The sequence below is a fragment of the Bos indicus x Bos taurus genome, chromosome 2 (genome assembly GCF_003369695.1).
Source record: "Bos indicus x Bos taurus breed Angus x Brahman F1 hybrid chromosome 2, Bos_hybrid_MaternalHap_v2.0, whole genome shotgun sequence".
Lineage (NCBI taxonomy): Eukaryota > Metazoa > Chordata > Mammalia > Artiodactyla > Bovidae > Bos > Bos indicus x Bos taurus.
In genome coordinates this window covers 97629045-97654073 of record NC_040077.1, presented here as the reverse complement: position 1 = coordinate 97654073, position 25029 = coordinate 97629045, and the positions used below count along the sequence as shown (strand labels likewise).

Genomic DNA, 25029 nt, shown 5'->3' with positions numbered 1-25029 from the left:
TATCTGGCATGATGTATAGTAAGTAAGCTTTATACCCTATTAGTTGATGTATAATTGTCCCAAATTATATTATTTTAAAACACTTTTACCACAAAAGTAATTTGTAACCACCTAGGGAGTAAACTCTGAGAAGGCAATGGCACCCCACTCCAGTACTCTTGCCTGGAAAATCCCATGGATGAAGAAGCCTGGTAGGCTGTAGTCCACGGGGTCACTAAGAGTCCAGCATGACTAAGTGACTTCACTTTTACTTTTCTCTTTCATGCATTGGAGAAGGAAATGGCAACCCACTCCAATATTCTTGCCTGGAGAATCCCAGGGACAGAGGAGCCTAGTGGGCTGCAGTCTGTGGGGTCGCACAGAGTCGGACACGACTGAAGCAACTTAGCAGCAGCAGCAGCAGGGACTAAACTGTAGAATAAGTACAACTCTCTGAGAAAAAAGGATTTTAGTCAGTAAATCTTTGTGTTAAAAGTCCAGTGGACCTTCACAGCATCTTATTTTCCTTCCTATTAGGAATGATTTCCACTGAAAGCTGTGAGCAGCCTCTAATTTATAAAGGAGTTCCATTCAGAAAGTTAGTTTTCTAAGCCAGTGAACTTGGATGGTATTTCTCCTTCAAAATATTATACAGTGTGGTTATTAGTCCAGGTTAGCCCACAAAATACTATTTAATTCATTATTATAAATAATTGAGGTAAAAAATGTCAGTTTGGGGCAAGCCTGTCTTTAGCCATCATTTAAAACACTTTCTAGAAAAACATGAAATTTTTTTCTCTCTTCCCCTGGAAAATGTATTATGATTTAGAGTTCAGGTTGTAATAACAACATAACTTTGTGAAGCCCTGGATAAGTAGGTAAGTGTACTATCTCTTTTAATTCATGCAGTGATCCTTTGAGATGGGTCCAGTGTTGCTGCTGCTGCTGCTGCTAAGTCGCTTCAGTCGTGTCTGACTCTGTGCGACCCCATAGATGGCAGCCCACCAGGTTCCCCCATCCCTGGGATTCTCCAGGCAAGAACACTGGAGTGGGTTGCCATTTCCTCCTCCAATGCATGAAAGTGAAAAGTGAAAAGTGAAACTGAAGTCGCTCAGTTGTGTCCGACCCTCAGCGACCCCATGGACTGCAGCCTTCCAGGCTCCTCCATCCATGGGATTTTTCCAGGCAAGAGTACTGGAGCGGGGTCCCACTGCCTTCTCCGGGATCCAGTGTTAAAATCCCCATTTTAGAGATCAAGCAACTAAAACTAAGGGAAATTAACTTGCCCAAGGTCCCAGAGCCAGAGCAGCAGGTATAGGATCTGAACCCAGATTGTCTCATTCCAAGACCTGTGAGCATCACTACCACAGACTGGTAGGAAGCTGGCTCCACTAGAGTGGAAAGAGGCATGGTTCTAACCAAGCTTCCTTGTCTTTAGGGAAGTTGGCTGTCTAGCAAGAAGGGATATTTTTTTTCTTGTATACTTGGTAGCACTCTTTCTCACCAAATTAGAGGGGGCTGTTATGCCAACACTGTGCCAATTGGCATTGTATATCCCAAATTTTTGTTGTTGTTGTTCAGTTGCTCAGTCATGTCCAGCTCTTTGCAACCCCATGGACTGCAGCATGCCAGGCTTCCCTGTCCTTCACTATCTCTTGGAGTTTGCTCAAACTCATGTCCATGGAGTCAATGATGTCATCCAACCATCTCGTCTTCTTTTGCACCCTTCTCCTCCTCCCTTCAATCTTTCCCAGCATCAGGGACCTTTCCAAACATTAGTAATAAGGATATCTGAAGTTCCCTCCCTATTCCTGCTTCATGAATGTTTTCAAACCATGATTAATACCTGTAGTCTAATATATTTCAGCATCCCAGAGTCCTTCTTCCCCTCCAGGTTGGCATCTGAAACTCTCTTCTTCAGAGAAGGTGTTCTCAGGCATGATTTATCTGAGCACTGGAAAGAACATGAGACAGATGACAAAGCGTGTTGTGCACTCTTAAAATCCAGCAATGCTGTTTGCCCCCAGTTCTCCAGATAACCACTTCTAACGCACCAGATGATGTAAGGCCTTTTAATGGGTCAGCACTTTCTGAAAGCGATAAAAGCAGTTAAGTTAGTTATGAAAAGGGCACTTAGAGATGTTTAGCAACAAACTCCTCTTTTACCACTGAGGAGACCAGGATCCAGAGAGGTGGAGTAGCTTGCTGTGCTAAATCGCTTCAGTAGTGTCCAACTCTGTGCGACCCTACGAACTGTAGCCTGCCAGGCTCTTCTGTCCATGGGACTTTCCAGGCAAGAATATTAGAGTGGATTACCATATCCTTCTCCAGGATCTTCCCGATCCAGGGATCAAACCAGTGTGTCTTACATCTAGTCTGCACTGGCAGGTGGGGTCTTTGCCACTAGTGCCACCTGGGAAGCCCATAGACTAGCTTGACCAAACTGCGAAGCTGGTTATTAGCAGAATAAGGAAAGGACAGGCTCTCCCGACTTCCATTTCAGGGCTAATTATATTTCCACCAAGCTGTTAAAAGCACAAATCTTTTAAAATATTGTGAGTTAAAATCCACTCTCTCTAATAGTCCCTCTAAAGGGTTGGATGCTACAAGTCAATCAATTGGAAGAGAAAATATTTCACAGGGAAGTGTTAGGAAGTGAAAGGTAAAAGACCCATCAAGGAAATATGAGTTCATAATCATCTATCATCCAGGTAAAGTGTTTTTTTTTAATCATAGTTGTCTATATGAGACAGCAGCTCTTCTTTCAAACCATCCCCTCAACCAGCTTAAAATAGCCCTGACTCACTAGCACTCACACAGAGGAGACAATTTCTTCCCCTGACTCTGTACATGACAAGGAATGGAGTGGACAGTGCAGCTGGAAGGATGGTCACTCTGATGTTGGCAGGCCCTTGTTTATTTATCCTGAGTCCTCTATTTTTGCACTCCAGGCTGTGCTAAAAGGGAATCCATCCCTTTGCACAGTATAAGGGCTCATTTGTTTTTCCAGTGCCATGTCAATGAAACACTCTCTCTCTCGATGCCAAGGGAAAAAAAATGAACTCCTTAAGAATTTTTGAACAGAGCTTCACAGTGTTACAGATGGAAATATTTTGAAAGAAAAAGCAAAGCTGAAACTACATGCATGTTTCAAGAAAGTCTTTCAAAACTGACAAAAAGACCCAAGACAATGCATCTATTATGTGACTGGTATGGAATGAACTTTTAAATGAATCTACTTGGAAACAAATGAACCAGAGCTCTCGTTGTGTTTTCTAAAGATTAAAAAAAAGTGGAGGCATATACTTGGGAATACATATCATTTGGGGAGAGAAATTCTGCATTGCTTTTTTTCCCCTTGTGAAAGTAAAAGCAATATGTAATATACATATTGTGCCTGTTTTATATAATTTTAAAGCTATTCTAAAATCATATATGGCAATCATTTTCCATATAAATGTAGCAGTATATCTGATTTACTTTTTTTAAAGTCAAGGTATTCAAAAAGCAGCAACTTTCTGCTTTTATTCTATTTATAAAAAACACATGCAAATTGCAGAATACCTGGAAAATACAGAAAAACTATGAAGAAAGAAACCAAAATCTCCATAATACCCAACTCAGGGATAGTCATTGTTTGATTTCTTTCAGATTTTTGTCCCCCTACACAGCAAAGCTGTGATGATGCTATGTATGTGGCACAAAGTTTTGTTTTTTAACTTTTTATTTTGTATCGGGGTATAGTCGATGAACAATGTTGTGAGAGTTTCAAGTACACTGTGAAGGGACTCAGCCATACATACACGTGTCCATTCTCTTTCAAACTCCCCTCCCATCCAGAATGAGTGGCACACAGTTTTAAACATTTCATTTCATTATGATAGTATGATGATGATTTCCCCAGGTCATTACAGTTCTTTTAAAATATGGTTTTTTAATTTTTAGAATATTTTATTGCTTTCTCATTTGGCTGGACATTTTGTCCTTTCAGGGTTACTTCTGAATAATACTTTTGATTAATTTATGGGAATTTTAACCAGGCAGATAAAGAAAAATACTCAGAAGAAAAAGGACAAACATTTATGTCTCTCACACTCTGGGACATGTAGACTTCTGTTTAATCCTGTCTGCTGGGGACAGAGGGTATAAGTCAAGCTTCTCAGATATCAGATATGTAGTATCCCAGCATGCATGCTTAAGCATGGTGTGTTCTGCCAGCTTCAAGATAATTAGGGTGTTTGTTATAGTGGAAAGGGAAGGGAATTGGAAAGGCTTTTACACTAGGGTGATGGACTAATAACTCTCCTTAAGTGTCCTGTTTGGGCCTAAAAGATAGATATTAAAGATGGGTACACATATGAGGGGCATTTCAGTATATTACATGAGGTTCCTGAAGTCCTATACTGGTGTGACTCTGATTCAGACTAACAAAGTTATCATCAGTTGCTTTTTGATTTGGTAACTTGTTGTAGGAGACTAGTTTTGAAGGCATCTGTTTGTTATTAGTAGGGGCTTCCCAGGTGGCTCATTGTTAAAGAATTTGCCTGAAATGCAGGAGATGCAGGTTTGATTCCTGGGTCAGGAAGATCCCTTGGAGTAGGAAATGGTAACTCACTCCAGTATTCTTGCCTGGAAAATCCCATGGACTGAGGAGCCTGGCAGGCACAGTCCGTGGAGTCAGAAAGAGTAGGACATGACTTAGCGAGTAAAAAACAACAAACAAACAACCTTTTATTTGCATGATGCATGATAAGTCACTTCAGTTGTGTCCAACTCTGTCTGACCCTATGGACCGTAGCCCAACAGGCTCCTCTGTCCATGGGGATTCTCCAGGCAAATACTGGAGTGGGTTACCATTTCCTTCTCCAACCTTTTATTTACCTCTCCTTTTAAACTGAAAGGAGAAAAAAATGTTTTATCCACTCCAATTACCTCTTTAGGTGGCTCAGAGGTTAAAGCATCTGCCTGCAATTCAGGAAACATGGGTTCGATCCCTGGGTTGGGAAGATCCCCTGGAGAAGGAAATGGCAACCCACTCCAGTATTCTTGCCTGGAGAATCCCATGGACGGAGGAACCTGGTGGGCTACAGTCCACGGGGTCGCAAAGAGTCAGACATAGCAAGTAATAATTGAACATGTACTCTATTTAGAACATAGCATTAGACAAGGTATGGATATATAGGAAAAATAAAAAAATTCTTTGGTGAATTTACCTTTAGGTGAAAGTGATATATAACAAGGTTAGAAGTGCACTAACCAGGCTAATGGAACATAGTGAGGCTTTGAGCACTGAAATGAAGATTAGCATATTGATCAGAGTTAGAAGGGTTACAAAATGTAGTAGCTGCCATAAATATATTCTGCCATAAAAACCGATTAAAAAGGAAACAGGAATGAAATACCAATTGCTCTTAGTCTTGATTTTAATCAGAACCACTGCTTTTAGCCTTGATTTATGGCCTATTCTGTTTTCATCTGGGCTCTGGAAATGTGCACATTGTTCATTTATGTGACAAATTCAGAACAAGCAAATGGAAACATCATGAGAAAATGAAAAGAAAAAGCTTGAACAGGAGGCTGGCATTTTGGAAATATAATGTTTATCACTGAAGACTCAATACATCTTTTCAGCTCTCCATTGGCATGACTAATTTAAATGTGTTAAGGTTAGGGAACATTTACCCTTGTTTCCTTTCCCTTTCCCTTTCAGAAATGTGGGATTTCCCTCGTGGCTCAGACGGTAAAGAATCTGCCTGCAACGTGGGTTCTATCCCTGGGTTGGAAAGATCCCCTGGAGAAGGGAACGGCTACCCACTCTAGTATTCTGGCCTAGAGAATTCCATGGACAGAGGAGCCTGGCAGGCTACAGTCTGTGGGGTTGCAGAGTCGGACATGACTGAGCGACGTTCACTTACACTCACTCTTCAGAAATGTGAGCAATCTGTAAGGTTGGTAACATTTTCTGCTGCTTCAGGCTGCTTTGTCCTTCATGGCCCAGAAGTGGAGGGCATTCAGTGAAACACGCTAAAACCCTAAAGCCCACTCGCTCATTCAATATTATTGTCCCTTTGCTATAGTGAGGTTCTCTGTTAGGTATTACACAGAATACAAAATGTGTAAGACTGCCTCAGTTCTCGAGAAGTTTTATAATTAAGTGGCAGAAGATAAATAGGGGTGTAAGTAGCCCCATTTTGTAGGCAGAGGGATCTTAAAAGCTCTCAGTGCTATATCACAGGATGAAGACTAAAATCCTTCCCACAGCCTCAGAGGACAAGAGCACAGACGACCGCAGTACATAATGAGGCTGCACAAGCAAGCAGAGAGCAGGCCAGGTTGAACCTCGTCCTCAGCCTTGGTGCTCCCTCTTCTCTCTGGTTGGAGAGTTCTGTATTCAGTTAACATCTGGGCATCCTTCAGCCAAAACTCATCTGTCACTTTATTGGAGATACTGCCTTATCTCCCCCGATAAGTTCAAAGTCTCATTCATAAGATCTCTCAGCACAGAGTTTTCTCCTTTATTGTGCTTATCCTGCTGCAATTTTACACCAACTTAGGGATGCTTAGTTGATTAATTTCTGTCTCTCAGCTAGACTGTGTGCATCATACAAGGACAGTGCCATATCTCTGTGGCCATTATTATATCTAGCCCACAGTATGGACTCAGTATGGTCCATAAAGTCTTTAAAATTTGTTGAATAAACACATGGATTGATGGATGAATTAATGAATGAATAATATGAAAAGCAGAATAAAACACCATTATAGTTTAGAGGAAGAAGGGAACAAAAAAATGAAATTAATCATCCACCTGCAGTGTCCTGTGGTGAACACTAGGGAGATCAGGAAAGGTTTCAAAGAGGAGATGGCACTTAAATTGGATCTTGAAGTATGTTTGGGTTCAGCCACATATAGATTACAGGTGAAGATATGACTGGAGCAAAGGTATGGAAGAAATCTCAGCGTGTACATGAGGAACAATGAACATTAATTTAGTTTGGTGTATTTTTATAATTTTCAACATATTTTATAGGTTTTCTTACACAGGTAAGGGAGTTTTTATAGGAAGGATAGCTTATCTAAATAAGTTTTCTTTGGATGTAGTATCATTTATGTTTGAGATACATACATGCACAAATATGTATATATATGTTTATAGATAGGTATGTATACATATACATTTCAAACATAAATGACATGTCCATATATATGTATACATGTATAAGAATATATGCACATATATATTTTTCTTTTTATGTCATCATTTAGCAGTTTATGTAATTTTCCCGCCTGATCTTTCCTTAGAATCTGTGTTTTCCGAATATCATGAGATGTAAGAGAGTTTAATTGAAAAAGCCCTGACTTTGATAATCCATGTTCCTAAACTAAAGGCTAGCTGAATATGTTCTAGGTATTGTGGACAATGGGATTGTGGACAATCCCATCTTTTTTAACTTCAATGTTTTCATCTGTAAAATGGAGTGAAGAGTATCTACTGAACAAGATTTGTAAGAATTTAAAAGTACATTGTCAATGATGTATAGTTTGTCATACACATGTTTCAGAAAAAACACTAAAAGGTCATATCCCAGAAGGGAAATTATCACATTTATGAGATGTACAAGATATACAATTTTTTCTTTAGGAGCTCTTGTATTAGCCAAAATCACTTCCTTGTACTTGCATACTTTAAAAAGAGTTGGACTATAAAGAAAGCTGAACACAGAAAAATTGATGCTTTTGAACTGTGGTGTTGGAGAAGACTCTTGAGAGTCCCTTGGACTGCAAGGAGATCCAACCAGTCCATCCTAAAGGAGATCAGTCTTGGGTGTTCATTGGAAGGACTGATGTTGAAGCTGAAACTCCAATACTTTGGCCACATGATATGAAGAACTGACTCATTTGAAAAGACCCTGATGTTGGGAAAGATTGAGGACAGGAGAGGAAGGGGACAACAGAGGATGAGATGGTTGGTTGGCATCACCGACTCAGTGGACATGAGTTTGGGTAAACTCCGGGAGTTGGTGATGGACAGGGAGGTCTGGTGTGCTGTGGTTCATGGGGTCACAAAGAGTCAGACAGGACTGAATGATTGAACTGAACTGAATTAAATAAATCCCTTTTTCGAATGCTAAAGCATTACAAATTGCTATACAACTCAACTGTACATTTTTGTTATTGCTTATATTCTCTAGTTTGATTTGCATTTTATTGCCACCCTTCCACCTTACCAAACTTGGCTCACAAACTCTTTAGTAGAAAGATCCTCTGCTCCACTTACTTATTTTTTGTTTCTCCAAGGATATCTGGCCTCATATTATGCCAACAGCAGGTTCCCAATGAACACTCACTGAGATGAATAGGTATTATATAAAAATCTTTTGGCAAAACCACTTGGGAGAAGCAGCTGCAGACGCAGCCAGCAGCACACAGTGGCCATCATGCCTTCTTGGGGGCAGGTGGGTAACTCAGGGCTTCCCTGGCAGAAGCACAGCAACCCTGGTAACTGTCTTCATCTTCAGCCAGCTCAGCTGTCCAATTGTCAGGAAAGTACAGCTGAATACTGAGAAAACGTAATCATTTCTCGAAGATGTTTCCTTTAGTCTGATTTGACTCTATTATTTGTCAGTGAAAAGTTGGGCTATTTATTACTTATTTCTTAAGATAAAACTGTATCAGTTTCCTGTTACTGCAAAAAAAAAAAAAGGACCACAATCTTTTTGGCAAAAAATAGCACAAATATTATTTTGGCAAAAAATAAAAAATGATTTTAACAGTTTTCTAGGTCAGAAGTTGAAAATGGACTGGCAGGACTGTGTTCCTTCTGGGGAAATCATTCATTTCCTTGTCCTCTCCAGCTCCTAGAGGCTGCCTAGGCTCACTACCCTGCCTGACTTCTGCTTCTATTGTCGCAACTCCATCTCTGACTATGTTAGGCCCACTTGGATAATCCAGAATAATCTCCTATTATATGATTCTTGATTTATTCACCCAGGCAAGATCCCTTTTGCCAGGTGAGGTAACATATTCATGGTTCCAAGGATTAGAATTCAGATATCTTTAGGGGGACATTATTCTGCCTACCACAACAACTCATCAAAAACGCTCCTTTGAGTTTATATTTATTTGTCAAAATAAGACAAAACCCACAAAAAGAGTCTATATTTGCTCATGGACATGATGGCAAAGCACTTGTCTTTTCTGCACCAAAGAAATGGCAACACACTCCAGTATTCTTGCCTGGAGAATCCCAGGGACAGAGGAGTCTGGTGGGCTGCTGTCTATGGGGTCACACAGAGTCGGACACGACTGAAGTGACTTAGCAGCAGCAGCTTCTAAAGTGAAAGTTTTAGTTGCTCAGTCGCGTGCGACTCTGCGACACCATGAACTGTAGCCCACCAAGCTCCTCTGTCCGTGGAATTCTCCAGGCAGGAATACTGGAGTGGGTTGCTATTCCCTACTCCAGGAGATCTTCCCAATCCAGGGACTGAACCGGGTCTCCTGCATTGCAGGCAGATTCTTTACCAGCTGAACTCCCAGGGAGGCTACCCGTTGTTTATCTTTGCTCGAAACCACACAGACCTGTAGCCAGGTTTATACCACTGCAGTGGGCTGAAATTTGCATTTACAGAGAAAAGATTGTTAGGACATTTTTTCCCTCTCACTGGTATATACCATGTGATCATTCACTCACCTCTTTCTGCTTCTTGCCCCGGAGAGCCACGTTGCTGATGCTGTTGCTCTCACGGAGGGAGTCCACAGTGTCTCCGTAGAGCAGCTTAATGGCCCTGACCAGCCGGGCACAGGAGCGGCTGTGGTGCAGGTAGCAGTGAGGGTGACAGTAGTCGATGTGGGTGCAGATGAAGCTCTGCTGGTTGCACAGCAAGATCATGACCTGGAACACAGACATCACTGAGGCTCAGCCAGGGCACAGGCCAATCGTGAGCCACGATGTGGGGTAGAACATGAAAAGTCAGAATGTCAACTTTCCTTAATGGGTCTTAAAATCACAGTAATTCCATGAGAGAACAGTAATTCCCACAAGAGAACAAAGACTTACAAGCCTTTATGTACTTGACTTCTTTTGCTCCCTGGATTCACACTTGACAGAAAGCTCTTTTTGAAACAATAAAAAGTTCAGTGATCTTCAAAAACTTGGAAGTGTATGATTCCCAGATATTTTCAAATGATTCCAAACTTATATTATTTTTTTCAGCTCTGATGTTGTAGAAGGAGCCCGTAGAAGAGCAGAAAATGATGAGAAGTTCCATCCCAAAGGATTTGGCTGGCCTTTGACAGCTGTGGGATGTCTTTAACTCTAGCCCACCTACATGGAACTTGAAAATATTTCTGTATCTTCCACCCTGGCCTCTAACCTTCAACTGGGCTTGAATCCACTGTAGAACTTCGTTTCCTCTCTCTACAAACAATTTGCTTTCAGCTTTGGGTTATTCTAGCTCCTCAACTGTGGCTTGATCTGGCTCAAATTCTCATATCTCCTAGACTTCCCAAATAGGATTCCAGAAAAGAACTCAGTTGATTTAAAGGATAGGGTTATTTTAAGAAAAGGAATGAAGGCCCTAGGGTTTAAAACTTCTTAAGTTGCTTTCCTAAAAAGGGAATAGCATTCCTAAAGATGCAAGTTTAGTCAAATCTGCATACAGTAATCTTTTGAATGATTCTGTCCTTCATGAAACTAGTTCCAACCCCAACACCTAACCTGTGAGGTGCCATATTGGATGCAGAACATAAAATAAGTCTACATGAATAAGACCAATCAGACCTACTAGGCAAGGATGCCATGCATTTCCTTGGAAGAAGAGGTCTGCTTACCATGAGACAAAGGTAAACAGTAAAAATGCACTCCTGTCAAAGTCATCTAACAATATCTCACACTCTTCAAAGTTTAAAAAATACAGGTTTTGTGTGAGCAGAATATCCAGATCTCTCTCAAGATTCATTGAAGATGCCCAACATTTCTGTTTATACTGATATGAGGCAGGGCACAAATAAGAACTGTAAGGTTTCCCTTGTTAGTCTTGAACCGGGACAAAACCTGGTTCTTTGACTAACAAAACTGACAAACTTCTAGCAAGACTGATCAAGAAAAGAGAAAGCAAAGATATAACCTATCAATATCAGAAACAGTAAAGGCACATCACTGTAAATCCCACAGAATCTAAGATGATCTTAAGAGACTATATAAACATCTATTTGCTAATAAATGTGAATATTTGGATAAAATCAACAAATTTCTAGGGAAAAAAAAATCAATCTGCTTAAACAGATCCCAGAAGAAACAGAAATCTGAATGATTTTAATCATATGACATGAATTAAATATATAATTAAAGACTTTCCTACAAAGAAATTTTTAGGTCTAGAAGATTCACCAGTTATTTTGAAAAAATATCTCTGGTCTTAAACACAAACACTTCTAGAGGGCTAACATGGTACAGAAAACTAAAATGCATTATTGAATAAAACTGAAGCAATTCAGGACTTCCCTGGTAATGCCAGCAGATCAGAACACACCTGCCAATGAAGGGGACACAGGTTTAATCTCTTGTCCAGGAAGATTCACATGCCAGGGAGCAACTCAGTCCATGTGCACAACTACTGAGCCTGTACTCTAGAGCCTGCGCCAAAACTACTGAGGCCCGTGCGCCTGGACCTTGTGCTCTGCAACAAGAGAAGCTACCACAATGAGAAGTCAGCAAGTAGTCCCCAGTAGCCGCAACTAGAGAAAGTCCGAGCAAAGCCATGAAGACCCAATCCAGCGCAGTCAAAAAATAAACAAACAATTAAAAAACATGAAAATAAAATTGAAGAGATCTTAAATAAATAATGGAGCATAAGTTAAGGGAGGGTAGACCACTTTATACATTAGAAACTTAATAAAGAATTTCAATTCCTCAATTTTAACTATCTTTATATTCAATATAAGGCTGCTGTAGAAGCTTTTTTTTATGGAAACTAACAAGGTTATTTTAATAGAAATGAATATAGCCAAGAATAGACCATGTCATCCTGAAGAAGAACAGAGCTAGAGGATTTACACTTAAGTGAGCGAAAGCAACCAGACACAACAGAGTACCTAGCATATGACATGCATTTCAAAAACAAACAACACTAATCTTCCATGTTAGGATAGTAGTTACCAGGAAGGGAGGGTAGTATTTGGCAGAGGGCCTGGGTAGGGCTTCTAAGGTACTGCTAATGTTCTTCGTGACTTGGTGGTGGTTACACAGATGTGTCTACTTTATGAGAATTTATTGAGCCGTGCACATAGGTTTTGTATGCTTTTTAATATGTAGGTGTGACTTAACTACAAAGTTGACTTTAAAAATAGTTATCTCAGAGATTCTCAAAATCAGCTGGTTCTGGGAATCAGCCAGTTTCAAGGGCTATCCCTGTACATACCAGGCAGTATGACATACCAGGCAGCCCTTATCTGACCCTACTAGAAGTCAAATGAAAGAGGAGATGGAGACATTCCATAACTAACATCAATAACAGTGCTGCCAGTACCCTGCCAACTGTGGATCTTACATATTACTTCCTGAGCTTTCTCTTCCTTTCTTCATGCCCTTGAAGTACAACCTGTGTTTGGGACTCCCTCTTGCCTGTGCCCTCAGGAGAGCCCTTTGAGGTGTGACCTTAATCATAGAATCTCCATGTCCTGGTTTACAGTTTGGTAGAATGCAGACTCAAGACTGACACCATGATCTTGCTCTCAGCACTTGTGAAAACTTGTGTAAAACTGATCATGAGGCCTTGACTGTGTTACCCGAGTTCTCTCGACCACCAACCTGGCCTGGTCCCTCAGGGTTCTCCCTGACTGACTCACAAGCCAACCATAACAAAGGACCCTTGGTCTTAGATAAGGTTCAAATGAATACAGTCCAGCAGAAGACCCATCTTAGTGAGGATCCAGAGGTTCAGCTGAAATGTGAACATATAGATTTCTAAGAGGCTGAAATGGATGGATATTTTTAGTATAGTCTTTTGTCCTCTCTTCACAGATCTGCCCCCGGTGCCAAAAGAAATTGATCTCAGGGCTCTTTCTGAGATGCCTACTTACATGAAGCCATGACATGTTCCTGTGGTAATTTTCCTCCACGCCGGCTGTACTCATGCCCTCGGGCTCAATGCTGGGCTCACTTGCACTCCAAGGACTCCCTTCTTCAAAAGAAAAACACCAAGAAAGGTTGTACTGTTCTGTCTCCCTGGAGAGCACATTGCTACGGTATCAGGGTCCATGCTTTTGAATCCTAGGGCACACTACCATGGCCAATGGGTTACAGGGCATAGCATTGACTTTAGTGGAGGAATATTAATAGGAAATGTTCCCTTTACCACCAGCTGAACCAGCAATTACAAAGACATTTATGATCTCTGTTACAGTGGCTTCCATTTTGAGACATGGGAGCAGAGGAAAAAAAAAAAAAAAAAAACACAGAGCCAAGTCCTTGAATTGCTGAGATGAGCAAGTTATTGGTTGAGTGTGCCCAAACCCATTCCAGACTGCCCAGACCTCGCAGGTGTAGGTAAGTAGGGACGCCAGCCAACCTGCAGTGGGCACAAAGGGTACTGCCACCTCCACTGGGACTGTGACCTCAGCTAGTGTAACTGCTCTTCACACCAGCTGGCTTTGCTATCAGAGCTACTTCAAAGATGGGTGGTGCCTCAAAAAAACGAAGGGAATTTGGAAGTAAATGTGCCCAGTTGTGGATAACTCTTTGTCCAAATTCCTCTCTGAAGGAGACATGTCGCAGGAATTCTTAGTATACTAGATATACTAGATAGTATACTAGACAACAAAGCTTTGCGCTCCAATCTACCAGCTTTTCTGGATATTTTCTATGACAAAACTATGCCTCTAGCTTGGACAGTTTGACTTAACTGGTTAGGCTAAAGGGATCAATTTAAATAATTAATTCAAATAATGTTTTTCCCCAAACTAACTGATGATACTGTTACAGCTCAGATCTGAAACTAAAGATGGCATGAGGCTTTTTTTCTATTATGTTCTTGAAAAATAGGCTGAATCTCAATTAATGCATAAATTAGCTATTTTCAAAGGGAAGGGTGGGTAGGTGTAGAAACATTTTCTATTTTAAATTCTCTTTGATTAAACATACTCAGCTCCTATTTCAGCAGGCTAAATTGATAATTTATCCACATTCCCTGGGTAACTTCTAACTAACTTCTGAAATAACTTACTTATAAAGAAGAGCTTTCCATTTTGGTTTTCACACAGGGACTGAATGGCAAAGAATATGTACTTCAATTTTTACCTAACAAATTCTAGACAGCTGGTGAGTTCTACTGGCATGCACATTTAATCTTTTTCTTGTCTCTTAAGATGATGATCAGAGCCCATAGGACTAACATATTTTGGGATTCACAGTCTCTTTGGGTCCTATGGTGACAGTCTACAACTCTAATATCCTGATTGTATATAAATCTGATTCTCAGGAGTTTGATATACTTTATAATCATTCCTAATTTATCTTTAGAGCATCTTTTCACTGTGGTTAAGGAGCACACAGAATTATTCTTATTGGGTAACTGGGAAAAACAAATTCCCAAGAAGTTAAGTGACTTGCTGAAGGTCACTAATCATTAGGTGTAGACAATCTTTCCTTTCTAAAATTTTGGTTGTTTTCACTGAGAAAGAGAGACTTTATTTTACAGAGTACATTAAGTCAGCTTAACATCAAGAGAATGTCTACATTTTGCTTTAAAGGTCCTGTTCAGAAGTATAAAGGCATAAAGCATTTGGATCTCAAAAAAAAAAAAAAAATCTGTCGTCGTCACTAAAGTATTTTCTTTCCCTACTGTAGACTTCATATCCTCCCTGCTCAAGCTGTGGTCCTTGAACCAGCAGCATCAGTGTCACCATAAAGCTTGTTAAAAGGGCAGAATCTCAGCCTCCTATTTCAGAGATGCTGAATCAGATTCTGCGTTTTAACAAGCTCCCAGCTGACTCTGCACAGTAAGGTTGGAGCAGCCCTGCTCTGGAAGGCAACATCGTTTACAGACCCAGTGGGTACTCTAACCTACGACTCTGCCCTCCGACTATGGACCTGTGAGGAAATGGACTTGAGCTGTATGGGGATTTGGGCTCTGTCTTCCTACCCCCCACGTCCCTGCACACACCCACTCCTCTATGTTACCTAGGTCAGTGACAGTGTCCCTGCTTTGGGACAGCTGCAGCTCCTCAGCCTCAGACTCTGAGTCCTGCCGTGATAACTTGCTGCTCTTTAAGCTGCCGACCCGGCGAATGCTGGACAAGGAACCCCCCTTCTTCACCTGGAAACTGCGGGTTCCTTTAATCTGGAGCAGGCGGGAACCTCCTATCCTGATCTTCCTGCTGGGAACTGTATTAAAAGAATAAAATAGGGCTTTTTCCCCCTTAGTTCTCCCCAGTAAGCGTCAGAGCCAAGCTCTCCCCAACTTTGTCACTGAACAACCTCTTCTCTGCTGGTCTGGACAAGGAGCTTCTCCCAAGTGCCCAGCCAGGCAGCTTTGTTGGACGGGCAGGAGGCTGGGTCCACCAGGAAGGGCTGGTGCAGCTTCTTTCTTGGACACACAGCTCATCGGTGCTGGGAACAACCTGCTCTCTCTCTCTGGCCCAGAATTCACAAGCATGAGTGTGCCCTCACCATGGAGTCCTCCAAGACTGTTAGCATGTTGACATAGCATCATTGCTTGATTTCACAGAATCATCAGTCATGTGTTTTTGTCTTTTGAAATAGGACAGGCAGATTTATGTGAGTTTGGGAAACCCCATCATGGGAAACCCTTTCATTTGGGAATACCTCAATAAGAAATAAAAACAACAGTTGCTTCACTCTCCAACAATCAGCAGTGGGGTCCGCTCGGCTCCTCAGCAAAGGCACTAAAAGAACTGTTTTTTCAGTGGGGTGCTTTGGGTGAACACGAGTGTGAAATGGTTCCATTTTCAATGCGCCTAGTGATTGCTCCTCTTAGTCAAAAGGTTGGGTGAGATATGAGTCCAAAGGTTGCAACACCCTGCACCAACCTTACAGTCTACATACACCAAGAAGAACATGCATTACTCCTCTTTAGTGTTCTGGAAGAAACAGTCATCAGTGAGGAAAATTAAAGGGTAAAATAAACACGTTCAGCTAGAAACCTACTTTTTAATCAAAAGCATCCTTATTTCCCATAGTCATATCCACACCTCCTTCCTTTTCCTCTGAAGATCTGGGATTGTCACATACTGATACTGTAAGGGTGATTCTGAAAGTTCAGGGCTTCAAGTAATACTCAGGAAGGGGCTGTTTTTTTAAGTTTTCCTTCTTAAGACATGAACAAGATTTCTTACTAATTATGCAAGATACAGCTATTAATATTTTAGTCCCAATCAAGAAGATTGCATTTTAGTCTCAAGTTTCTTACCCATAGGAGAGTTAGTCTGTGACTGTGATAGAAGATTGTACCACTCCATAAAATGTTAATTAAGTATACACTTTTAGTGACATTTAAAGGAGCCTAGAAGATATCCTGTTGAATCATGTGAAATGTTTAATCTCTAATTTATACCCATGATTGAGAAAGACTAAAATTATCACCACTCAGCTGGCAATGGCTTCATGGAGCTCCCTGAACACATCTGGATAGAATTTCACATCCAGACAGAAGTTCTTGCAGCACAGTTGAATATATTCCATAAAGACCATAATGCTCAATTTTAGTAATAGCACAAACTCATCCACTGTATTTTTCAGTATTATTTTTAGGCACAATTGAGACTTTATGACTTATCTGAAATGCATTTGAAACAGAATATAGTTATTTTTAAAGACTATTAATACAATTATGTCAAAATAGACTGGGAAGTAGACAAAAAGATTAAAGAAAGAATTTAAAAATTTTACAGAGGCACACTTTGTCGTTCTTTGTTTGATTTCATGATATTTTTCTGCTTACAAATATAGTACAGTAACCCCAATTTAATATGCTGCAAAAAAATTTAACTTTGAGAACCCTGTTCTACTACCAAAGATAATTGGAAATATCATATAATTCAAAAAATAATATTCAGAATGGCATTGGTTATTTACAAAGGACATAATAGTTAGGATTCAGATTTGGTAAAGTACATCCATGACAATGAGAACTAATATTAAAGAAACAAATTCATCTATATTGGATAAAACATTGCTTTTCCCTTTTCTCTAACACCACATCATAGCAAGTCCTGCTGATGCAACACTTCCAAATACAGGATTTTGAAAGCCCCATCACCTATTCCCTGGATGAATATAACCAGCAAACTGTACTCTCTTACCTCTACTCATAGAGTTAGAATCATCTTTTAAATACATAATCACAAATACAAATATTATATCACTTTTCTGGTCAAAATCTCCCAACAACTATCTGACACATTTAAATAGAATTAAATTTCTGACCATATTTACAGACCCTATTTATTTGACCTTTGCTCAACCCCATCTTTTAACACTCTTCCTCCAATTCATTCTATTGCAACCATGTTGGCCTCCTTGCCCTTCTTCACATGCTCCCATGTTCCTGCATCAGAGCCTTGTTCTCAATTATCTCTGTTTGGAAGACTTTCCTCTTAGCCCTTAGCATGACTGGATTCTTCACATCATGCAAGTCTCAGCTCAATGTCACTTGTGACTAGAATCCCTCCTACTCCAGGTCACTACCAATTCTCTGACTCTAACTTGATTTCCTCATACTATTTATCTCTACTTGAAAGTCCAGAATTTAATGTTATTCATTATTAGCTAATCTAAACTAAAATATATATGGGAAATTTCCCCTGTTTATTGCTATATTCTAGGAACCTATAATAGTGCCTGGTATACAGCAGATGTTCAGTACATGATTACTGAGGAATCACACATGTCTTGGTATCTGTATTCTGGAAAGCCAGTCTTAGTTTGTATCTGGAATATGGATAAAATGATATCAGATCTTGCTCGGAGATTTTAGTTAAGACATTTTTCATTCTAAGGATGATTTCATATTAGTTTTCCTTTGTAGAATCCCAACTGTCCTCAGGTTGTTTATTTCAAGAACTGACATTTTTAGATGTTATACAAACAGATGGTGTGAAACTTTAAATACAATTTTAATAATCTGAGTTAGCAGGGTCCCTGCGGTCCCCGTTTTCACATCGGCTTTAGCATCTGGTATCAGCTTGTTAAAAGGATTAAGGAGTATTTAGGAATCTTTGAGAAGTTTCTTGCCAACTGGTAAAGGACATTTTATGAATATGTTCTCATTTTATTTATACTTCTAGCTTTCTGCTCTTAATTTATTAAATAGGTTCATATGATCCCATAGCCATTCTATGAGAAGAAAAATGCTTGTGCATTTGAACATTAAAGGCAATTTACATAAATGATAATCATGAAATTAATGTTCTTAAAAATTAATCTGAGATTTTATTTCTTAAAATGATATAGAATTTACTCTGCTGAAATGTAACCACGTCAGTATTAATGCTTTTTGCTTCAACTACTTTAAATAATAATTAGCATAATAATTTTGAGTGGGGAAAAAGTCCCTGTAGGATATGTTTAAAATATGTAAGTTTCACAGAAACAGAATCACAGATATAGAGAACAGACTGGTGGTTTCCCAGGGAGAAGGAGTCGGGGGATGGAATGAGAGGCTGGGGTTAGCAGAGGTAAACTTTTATATATCTAATGGAAACACCAAGGTCTTTGCATACCACCGAGAACTATATTCAATATTCTGTGATAAACCATAATGGCCAGTCCAGGTTCGATGCACGATACTGGTTGCTTGGGGCTAGAGCACTGGGACGACCCAGAGGGATGGTATGGGGAGGAAGGAGGGAGGAGGGTTCAGGATGGTGAACACATGTATACCTGTGGTGGATTCATTTTGATATTTGGCAAAACTAATACAATTATGTAAAGTTTAAAAATTAAATAAAATTTAAAAAAAAGAAAATTTAAAAAAAGGAAAAGAATATAAAAAAGAATATATATATGTCTAACTAAACCACTTTGCTATATAGTAGGAACACAACACTGTAAAGCAACGACACTTCAATTTTTAAAAAGTGATAAAAAAAGATGGAAGTTTCTCATCATATGCAGCCCTCTTTGTCAGAAGTAGAAGTATTTGATTTTGAGTTTATTTTTGTGTATGGTGTTAGAAAGTATTCTAGTTTCATTCTTTTACAAGTGGTTGACCAGATTTCCCAGCACCACTTGTTAAGAGGGTGGGAAGATTTGGGAGAATGGCATTGAAACATGTAAAATATTAAGTATGAAACGAGTCGCCAGTCCAGGTTCGATGCACGATACTGGATGCTTGGGGCTAGTGCACTGGGACGACCCAGAGGGATGGTATGGGGAGGGAGGAGGGGGGAGGGTTCAGGATGGGGAACACATGTATACCTGTGGCAGATTCATTTTGATATTTGGCAAAACTAATACAATTATGTAAAGTTTAAAAATAAAATAAAATTAAAAAAAAAAAAAAGATATATGTACTCCTAAAAAAAAAAAGTAGAAGTATTTGAATAAACCTTGACTTGATACTTCTTACTATCAGAAACTGATAAAACTTGGCTAATTCTTCCTGCAACATGGCTTCTGTTCACCATAAATTCAACACAATATATTTACATTTTTAAATGTTGTGACAACACTCTGATCTTGAAATTTTAAAAAGGTTTTTTTACCAGAATATATCCACTCTTTACAAAGTTTTAAATATTTTAAATATGTTGTGTTTTTCCTTATTTAGGGCTATACTTTTTCAGATTTTTTAAATTGTAGGTTATTACAAGATGCTGAGTATACATCCCTATGCTATACAGTAGATCCTTGTTGTTTATTTTATATATAGTACTATCTCCTCCTGCCCCATGCCCTGCTATCCTCTTTGGTAGCCACAAGTTTGCTTTCTATGTCTGTGAGTTTATTTCTGTTTTGTAAAAAAATTCATCTGTATCATATTTTAAAATTCCACATATAAGTGATACCGTATATTTGTCTTTCTCTATATTCACTTAATATGTTAATATATAGGTCTGTCCATGTTGCTACAAATAGCATTATTTCATTCTCTTTTATGACTCATATTCAATTTTATGTATATGTATGTGTATATACACACCACATGTTCTTTATCCATTCATTTGTCTATAGACATTTAGATTACTTCCGTATCCTGGCTATTGTAAATAGTGCTGCAGTGAACACTGGGGTGCATGTATCTTTTCTAATTAGTTTTCTCCAGATTTATGTCCAGGAATGGAATTTCTGGATCATATGGTAACTATTTTCAGTTTTTAATGACCCTCCATATGGTTCTTCATAGTGGCTGCACCAATTTTCATTCCCACCAACAATGTAGGAAGGTTCTTTTTTCTCCACACTCTCTCCAGTGTTTATTATCTGTAGACTTTTAATGATGACCATTCTGATTTTCATGAGGTGATACCTCGTTGCAGTTTTGATTTGCATTTCTCAAGTAATTAGTGACATTGAACATCTTTCTATGTGCCTGTTGGCCAGGTCTTCTTTGGCAAAATATCTGTTTAGGTCTTCTGTAGGGATATTTCTTTTGAGAAACATGTATTCCTTGAACTACCAAACATTTATGGAGTCACTGACTACAGAAAATATACCAGTGGAGAAAACTGTCTTTGACTCTTTTTACAAATATGCTGATATTCATTTAATGGAAATTTGTTAGAAAAACACTGAAGGGCAATAAAATTTAAGAAATACAAAAATCAGAGAAGTTAACAATTTAAAGGAGGCTTTAAAGAGCACCTTAAAACTTTGCAATCTTTAACTCATATTTAGGATTTTCTGCCTGGGTTCTGATCTATATGCTCATAATACACATTTTTAAAAAACCAATGATGATTATTTATTATTTCCTAATTAAAGACTGTGTCCTTATTGAGTTTATGTTTTACTTGCATTGTTCATTTAAGTTAAAGTGAAAGTCGCTCAGTCGTGTCTGACTCTTTGCGACCTCATGGAATTCTCCAGGCCAGAACACTGGAGTGGGTAGCCTTTCCCTTCTCCAGGGAATTTTCCCAACCCAGGGATTGAACCCAGGTCTCCCGCACTGCAGGCAGATTCTTTACCCAATGAGCCATTAGGGAAGCCCAAGAATACTGGTGTGGGTAGCCCATCCCTTCTCCAGGGGATCTTCCCAACACAGGGATTGAACTGGGGTCTCCTGCATTGCAGGTGGATTTCTTTAACAACTGCACTATCGGGGAAGCCCATTGTTCATTTAAGCTCTCAGCATTACAATGTAGTAGGTGTTAATAATCTAATTTTACAGAGAAGAAAATTGGCTTAGCAGCTAAACTTGGACAAGGTCACATAATTAGTTACTCTATTTCACCATTTTAAGATGCACCTTTTTTTTTTTTTAACATTTGAACATCTCTGAAATTGAGATTTGGCTTACAATTGATGCCATCTTAAGATATCACTAGAGCCAAGTGGTACTTGTGACACATTTGCCATTGCTTGTGTTCGTGTGAATATCTAAAGCACCAGCAACAAAATGTACAAAATGGGTGCCAGCGTCTTTTAAGTCTCAGGAGCTGAATGATAGTTGGGTGAAGGAGTAGGTGAAGTAGTAAGTCATGTATGTTTGGCAACATTCCTGAAACAGGAATTGAAGGTAGGCTAGCTTCATACAACTGCACATTGGCTTATGTAACAAGCACCAAGAGCTTTACAGATTCATTTAAGAAATGATGTATTACTAACATTCTGATGACACAGAGGACATTATCATACGTAAAAACACAGACAGTGACAATTTTGAGTTAAAAAGTGATTAAGAATTTGAACTCTGAATTGCAGATAGTTTAGGAAAACGAATCAGTTTACTTTCCTGCAGAGAGAATCATACGGACTGGTAATAAAAATCTACATCTAATTACATCTGAAAGTCTTCTTTCAATAAGAATAAAACAAATTAATTGATAAGAAAGCATTGTGTAAGAGCTGAAAGGGGAGTATTTTTCCTTTGTTACGGTATATAAACGGAGAAGGCAATGGCACCCCACTCCAGTACTCTTGCCTGGAAAGTCCCATGGACTGAGGAGCCTGGTGGGCTCCAGTCCGTGGGGTCGCTGGTAGTTGGGCACGACTGAGCGACTTCACTTTCACTTTTCACTTTCATGCATTGGAGAAGGAAATGGCAACCCACTCCAGTATTCTTGCCTGGAGAATCCGAGGGACAGAGGAGCCTAGTGGGCTGCCATCTATGGGTTGCACAGAGTCGGACACGACTGAAGCGACTTAGCAGTAGCAGTAGATGGTATATAAAATAATGGTTCATTTTACAACTAATGGTACCTTATATTCAATGGGGTATGGAGAGATGCTGAGCTAGAGTTCAACTCCTAACTAGCATGATGGCCTAGTTGAATGAACACTGTTAGTGCTGTATGGAGCCAATAATTTGGATTTCTTTCAGTGCACAGTTCTGCAGTTTAGACCCAGACCAAATATCCCTTGAGAAACCCAGAAACATGAATTAATTTTTGCTTTATCCATACCTTTCTTCTCTTCAACACCTGCATCTGATTTGAGGGTGTGGCTACTACTGTGAAGGGAATCTTTTGAGTCTTCATTTTCATCCAGGACTCCAGCAAAGCTGATCTTCCTTTCATATCTGTGCCGGTCTAATTCAGGGTCCAAACGAAGTCTGCAGCTCTCCAAGTCCTGCAATGTCAGTGGGGAGCATGTGAATGAAGGCGTCTCCCCAGCACTGCATTGGTCTTCTGGCAAACCTCACTCCATTTTGAGTAGCACACACAGCATTGAAATAGCCAATTCCCATCTACCTTATACCAGTTTCAGACTGTGGCCATGAAAACATTTTCCTTAATCCACAGGTTAAGGATTCAATTGCAAGCCCAGGTTGTTACCTGTGCTTCTGACCAACTGGTTACAAATTGAAGGTTCCAACAACACCCCTCCTCAGTTCAGTTAATTTGCTAGAGGTGGTAACAGAACCCAGAGAAATATTTTGCTGACTAGATCAATGGTTTATCATAAAAAATATATATATAGTCAGCAATAGTTAGATGGAAGAAATGCACAGGGCAAGGAATGGGGTGAGGGTAACCAAGCTTCCAAGTCATCCAAGGGCACTGTTCTCCCCAATTGTCACATGTTCACCAACTGGAAGCTCTCTGAACCCTGTCCTTTTGGGTTTTTATGGAGGTTTCATTAAATAGGCATGATTGATTAAATCATTGCCACCTAGAGGTGAGGGGAGTGGGACTGAAATTTTCATTTTTCTAATCACTCGGTGACAGCTGATCCTTAGGTAATCTAGAGGCATACCACAAGTCACCTCATTAAGACACCTTGGTCACCCTTCTTAAGAAATTCCAAGGGTTTTAGGAATACTGTGCCAGAACTACAGATGAAGACCAAACATATATTTTTTATTATAAATCATCATATCACAGAACATAAACAGAAAACAAATAGCAAGGTGATGCTGGAATTCAGTCCTAAGGATTGAGTAAAACTTGCTCAGCAAACAGGTAGGAAAAGGCAGTTCTGGCTTAAGAAACCTCGTGTATGATAACAATATCAGACAATGGGAGAATCACTCCTTCTCTTTTAGGAAGACTTCAAATATAAGAGGGGATCCTTTTCCATCCACTTATGAACAGAATGATCCCATAGCCGAAAGTAGGGAATATAAGTATTTAGTAGGAGTTCAATCTGTGAGGTGAGCATGGACATTTGATTTGTTTGATGAAGAGAGACTCGCTCATGCTGAAGATCATACTTAATCATTAATCTATAAAACACTTTCAGACCTGATAAATGAAAAATATATAAAATGCTAACCTTATTTTTATACAGTGATTTTTTTCTAATTATGACACAATAAGTCCTTAGATTCAAGTAGCTTGAAAAACAAAAGATATTTTGAAAAACCCAGTTTGTACGGAGATTAAAACCTTAAGCTTTTAACTGTTGTTAATAAATGAAACTTTTAGACTCTATAGTTTCTTTTCCCTTTGAATTAAGAATAGAAGTTATAGTTTGGTACTCAGAAAACTGTATCAAATCTAGAAAAAAGAAGGAACCACATGGAGTCTATTTAACATTGTCAAAAAATGTTCTAGGATATAATTGCTCCTCTGAAATTAATCCTTTTTAGGAAAAAGAAAACAACCTAACTACTTTCCAGTTTGGCAGCCAAATTTAATTAGATAAGCTTCTTAGTTGAGACAAAAAGTAATAACAATTTTGATTCTCTAAAGTAGTTATTTCTTCCAACTTCTTGTATCTACTAGTCAAAACCCTACTTATCTTTCAAAGCTGTGTTCATATATGATCTCTTTCAGGAATGTCCTTCAGATTTTTCCAGCCCCTTCTTTGGCTAGCGTTGGCCCTCTGCTCCTTTCTTGTGTGTTGTTCATGTGTTGGTTTTCCTGTTACAGCATATTCATCTCTGCATCACCCTCACTCCCACCTCTGCACCCTTTACACCACCCTTTCTCATAGCCTAACTCTCAAATATTCATATCTACTCTTCAAATATGAATGTGAATTGTGTTTTGCTGCTGATCAGGCTTCCCTGGTGGCTCAGCTGGTAAAGAATCTGCCCGCAACATGGGAGACCTGGGTTCAATCCCTTGCTTGGGAAGATCCCCTGGAGAAGGGAAAGGCTACCCACTCCAGTATTTTGCCCTGGAGAATTCCATGGACTGTACAGTCCATGGGGTCGCAAAGAGTTGGACACAACTGAACGACTTTTACTCTGATCGTTTAACTTTAGAAGCATTTGGGATCCAGTGGTGTATTCTTTATAGTGATTTGTTAAATCCCATTGGTACAATTGGTACAGTTTCTAGCACAATCTTATACAAAGGCATTCAACATGTTGTTTTCCCTAATGAGTGAACATAGATGTAAAGAGACTTCTTTATGGTCATTTTCTTTGTTATTAAGGATCATCTTGGCATCCGATGGGAATTAATTTAATTCCATGCTGCTTG

At 39.4% G+C, this 25029-nt stretch overlaps 1 protein-coding gene across 14 annotated transcripts in view; it reads right to left on the bottom strand.

The window, feature by feature from the left end:
* UNC80 (unc-80 homolog, NALCN channel complex subunit) overlaps positions 1–25029 on the bottom strand; it is a 230194-nt gene that overhangs the window by 84784 nt on the left and 120381 nt on the right. For 11 of the 14 annotated variants that reach the window (XM_027566280.1, XM_027566179.1, XM_027566218.1 and 8 more), the window contains exons 26-30: positions 22561–22726; positions 15158–15361; positions 13060–13160; positions 9671–9871; positions 1826–1933 (exon numbers count right to left, since the gene is read on the bottom strand). In XM_027566280.1, the coding sequence (XP_027422081.1) occupies positions 1826–1933; positions 9671–9871; positions 13060–13160; positions 15158–15361; positions 22561–22726 (780 nt within the window). The remainder of the gene's footprint in view (positions 1–1825; positions 1934–9670; positions 9872–13059; positions 13161–15157; positions 15362–22560; positions 22727–25029) is intronic. The other 3 variants (XM_027566255.1, XM_027566265.1, XM_027566270.1) reach the window with 1 other exon arrangement.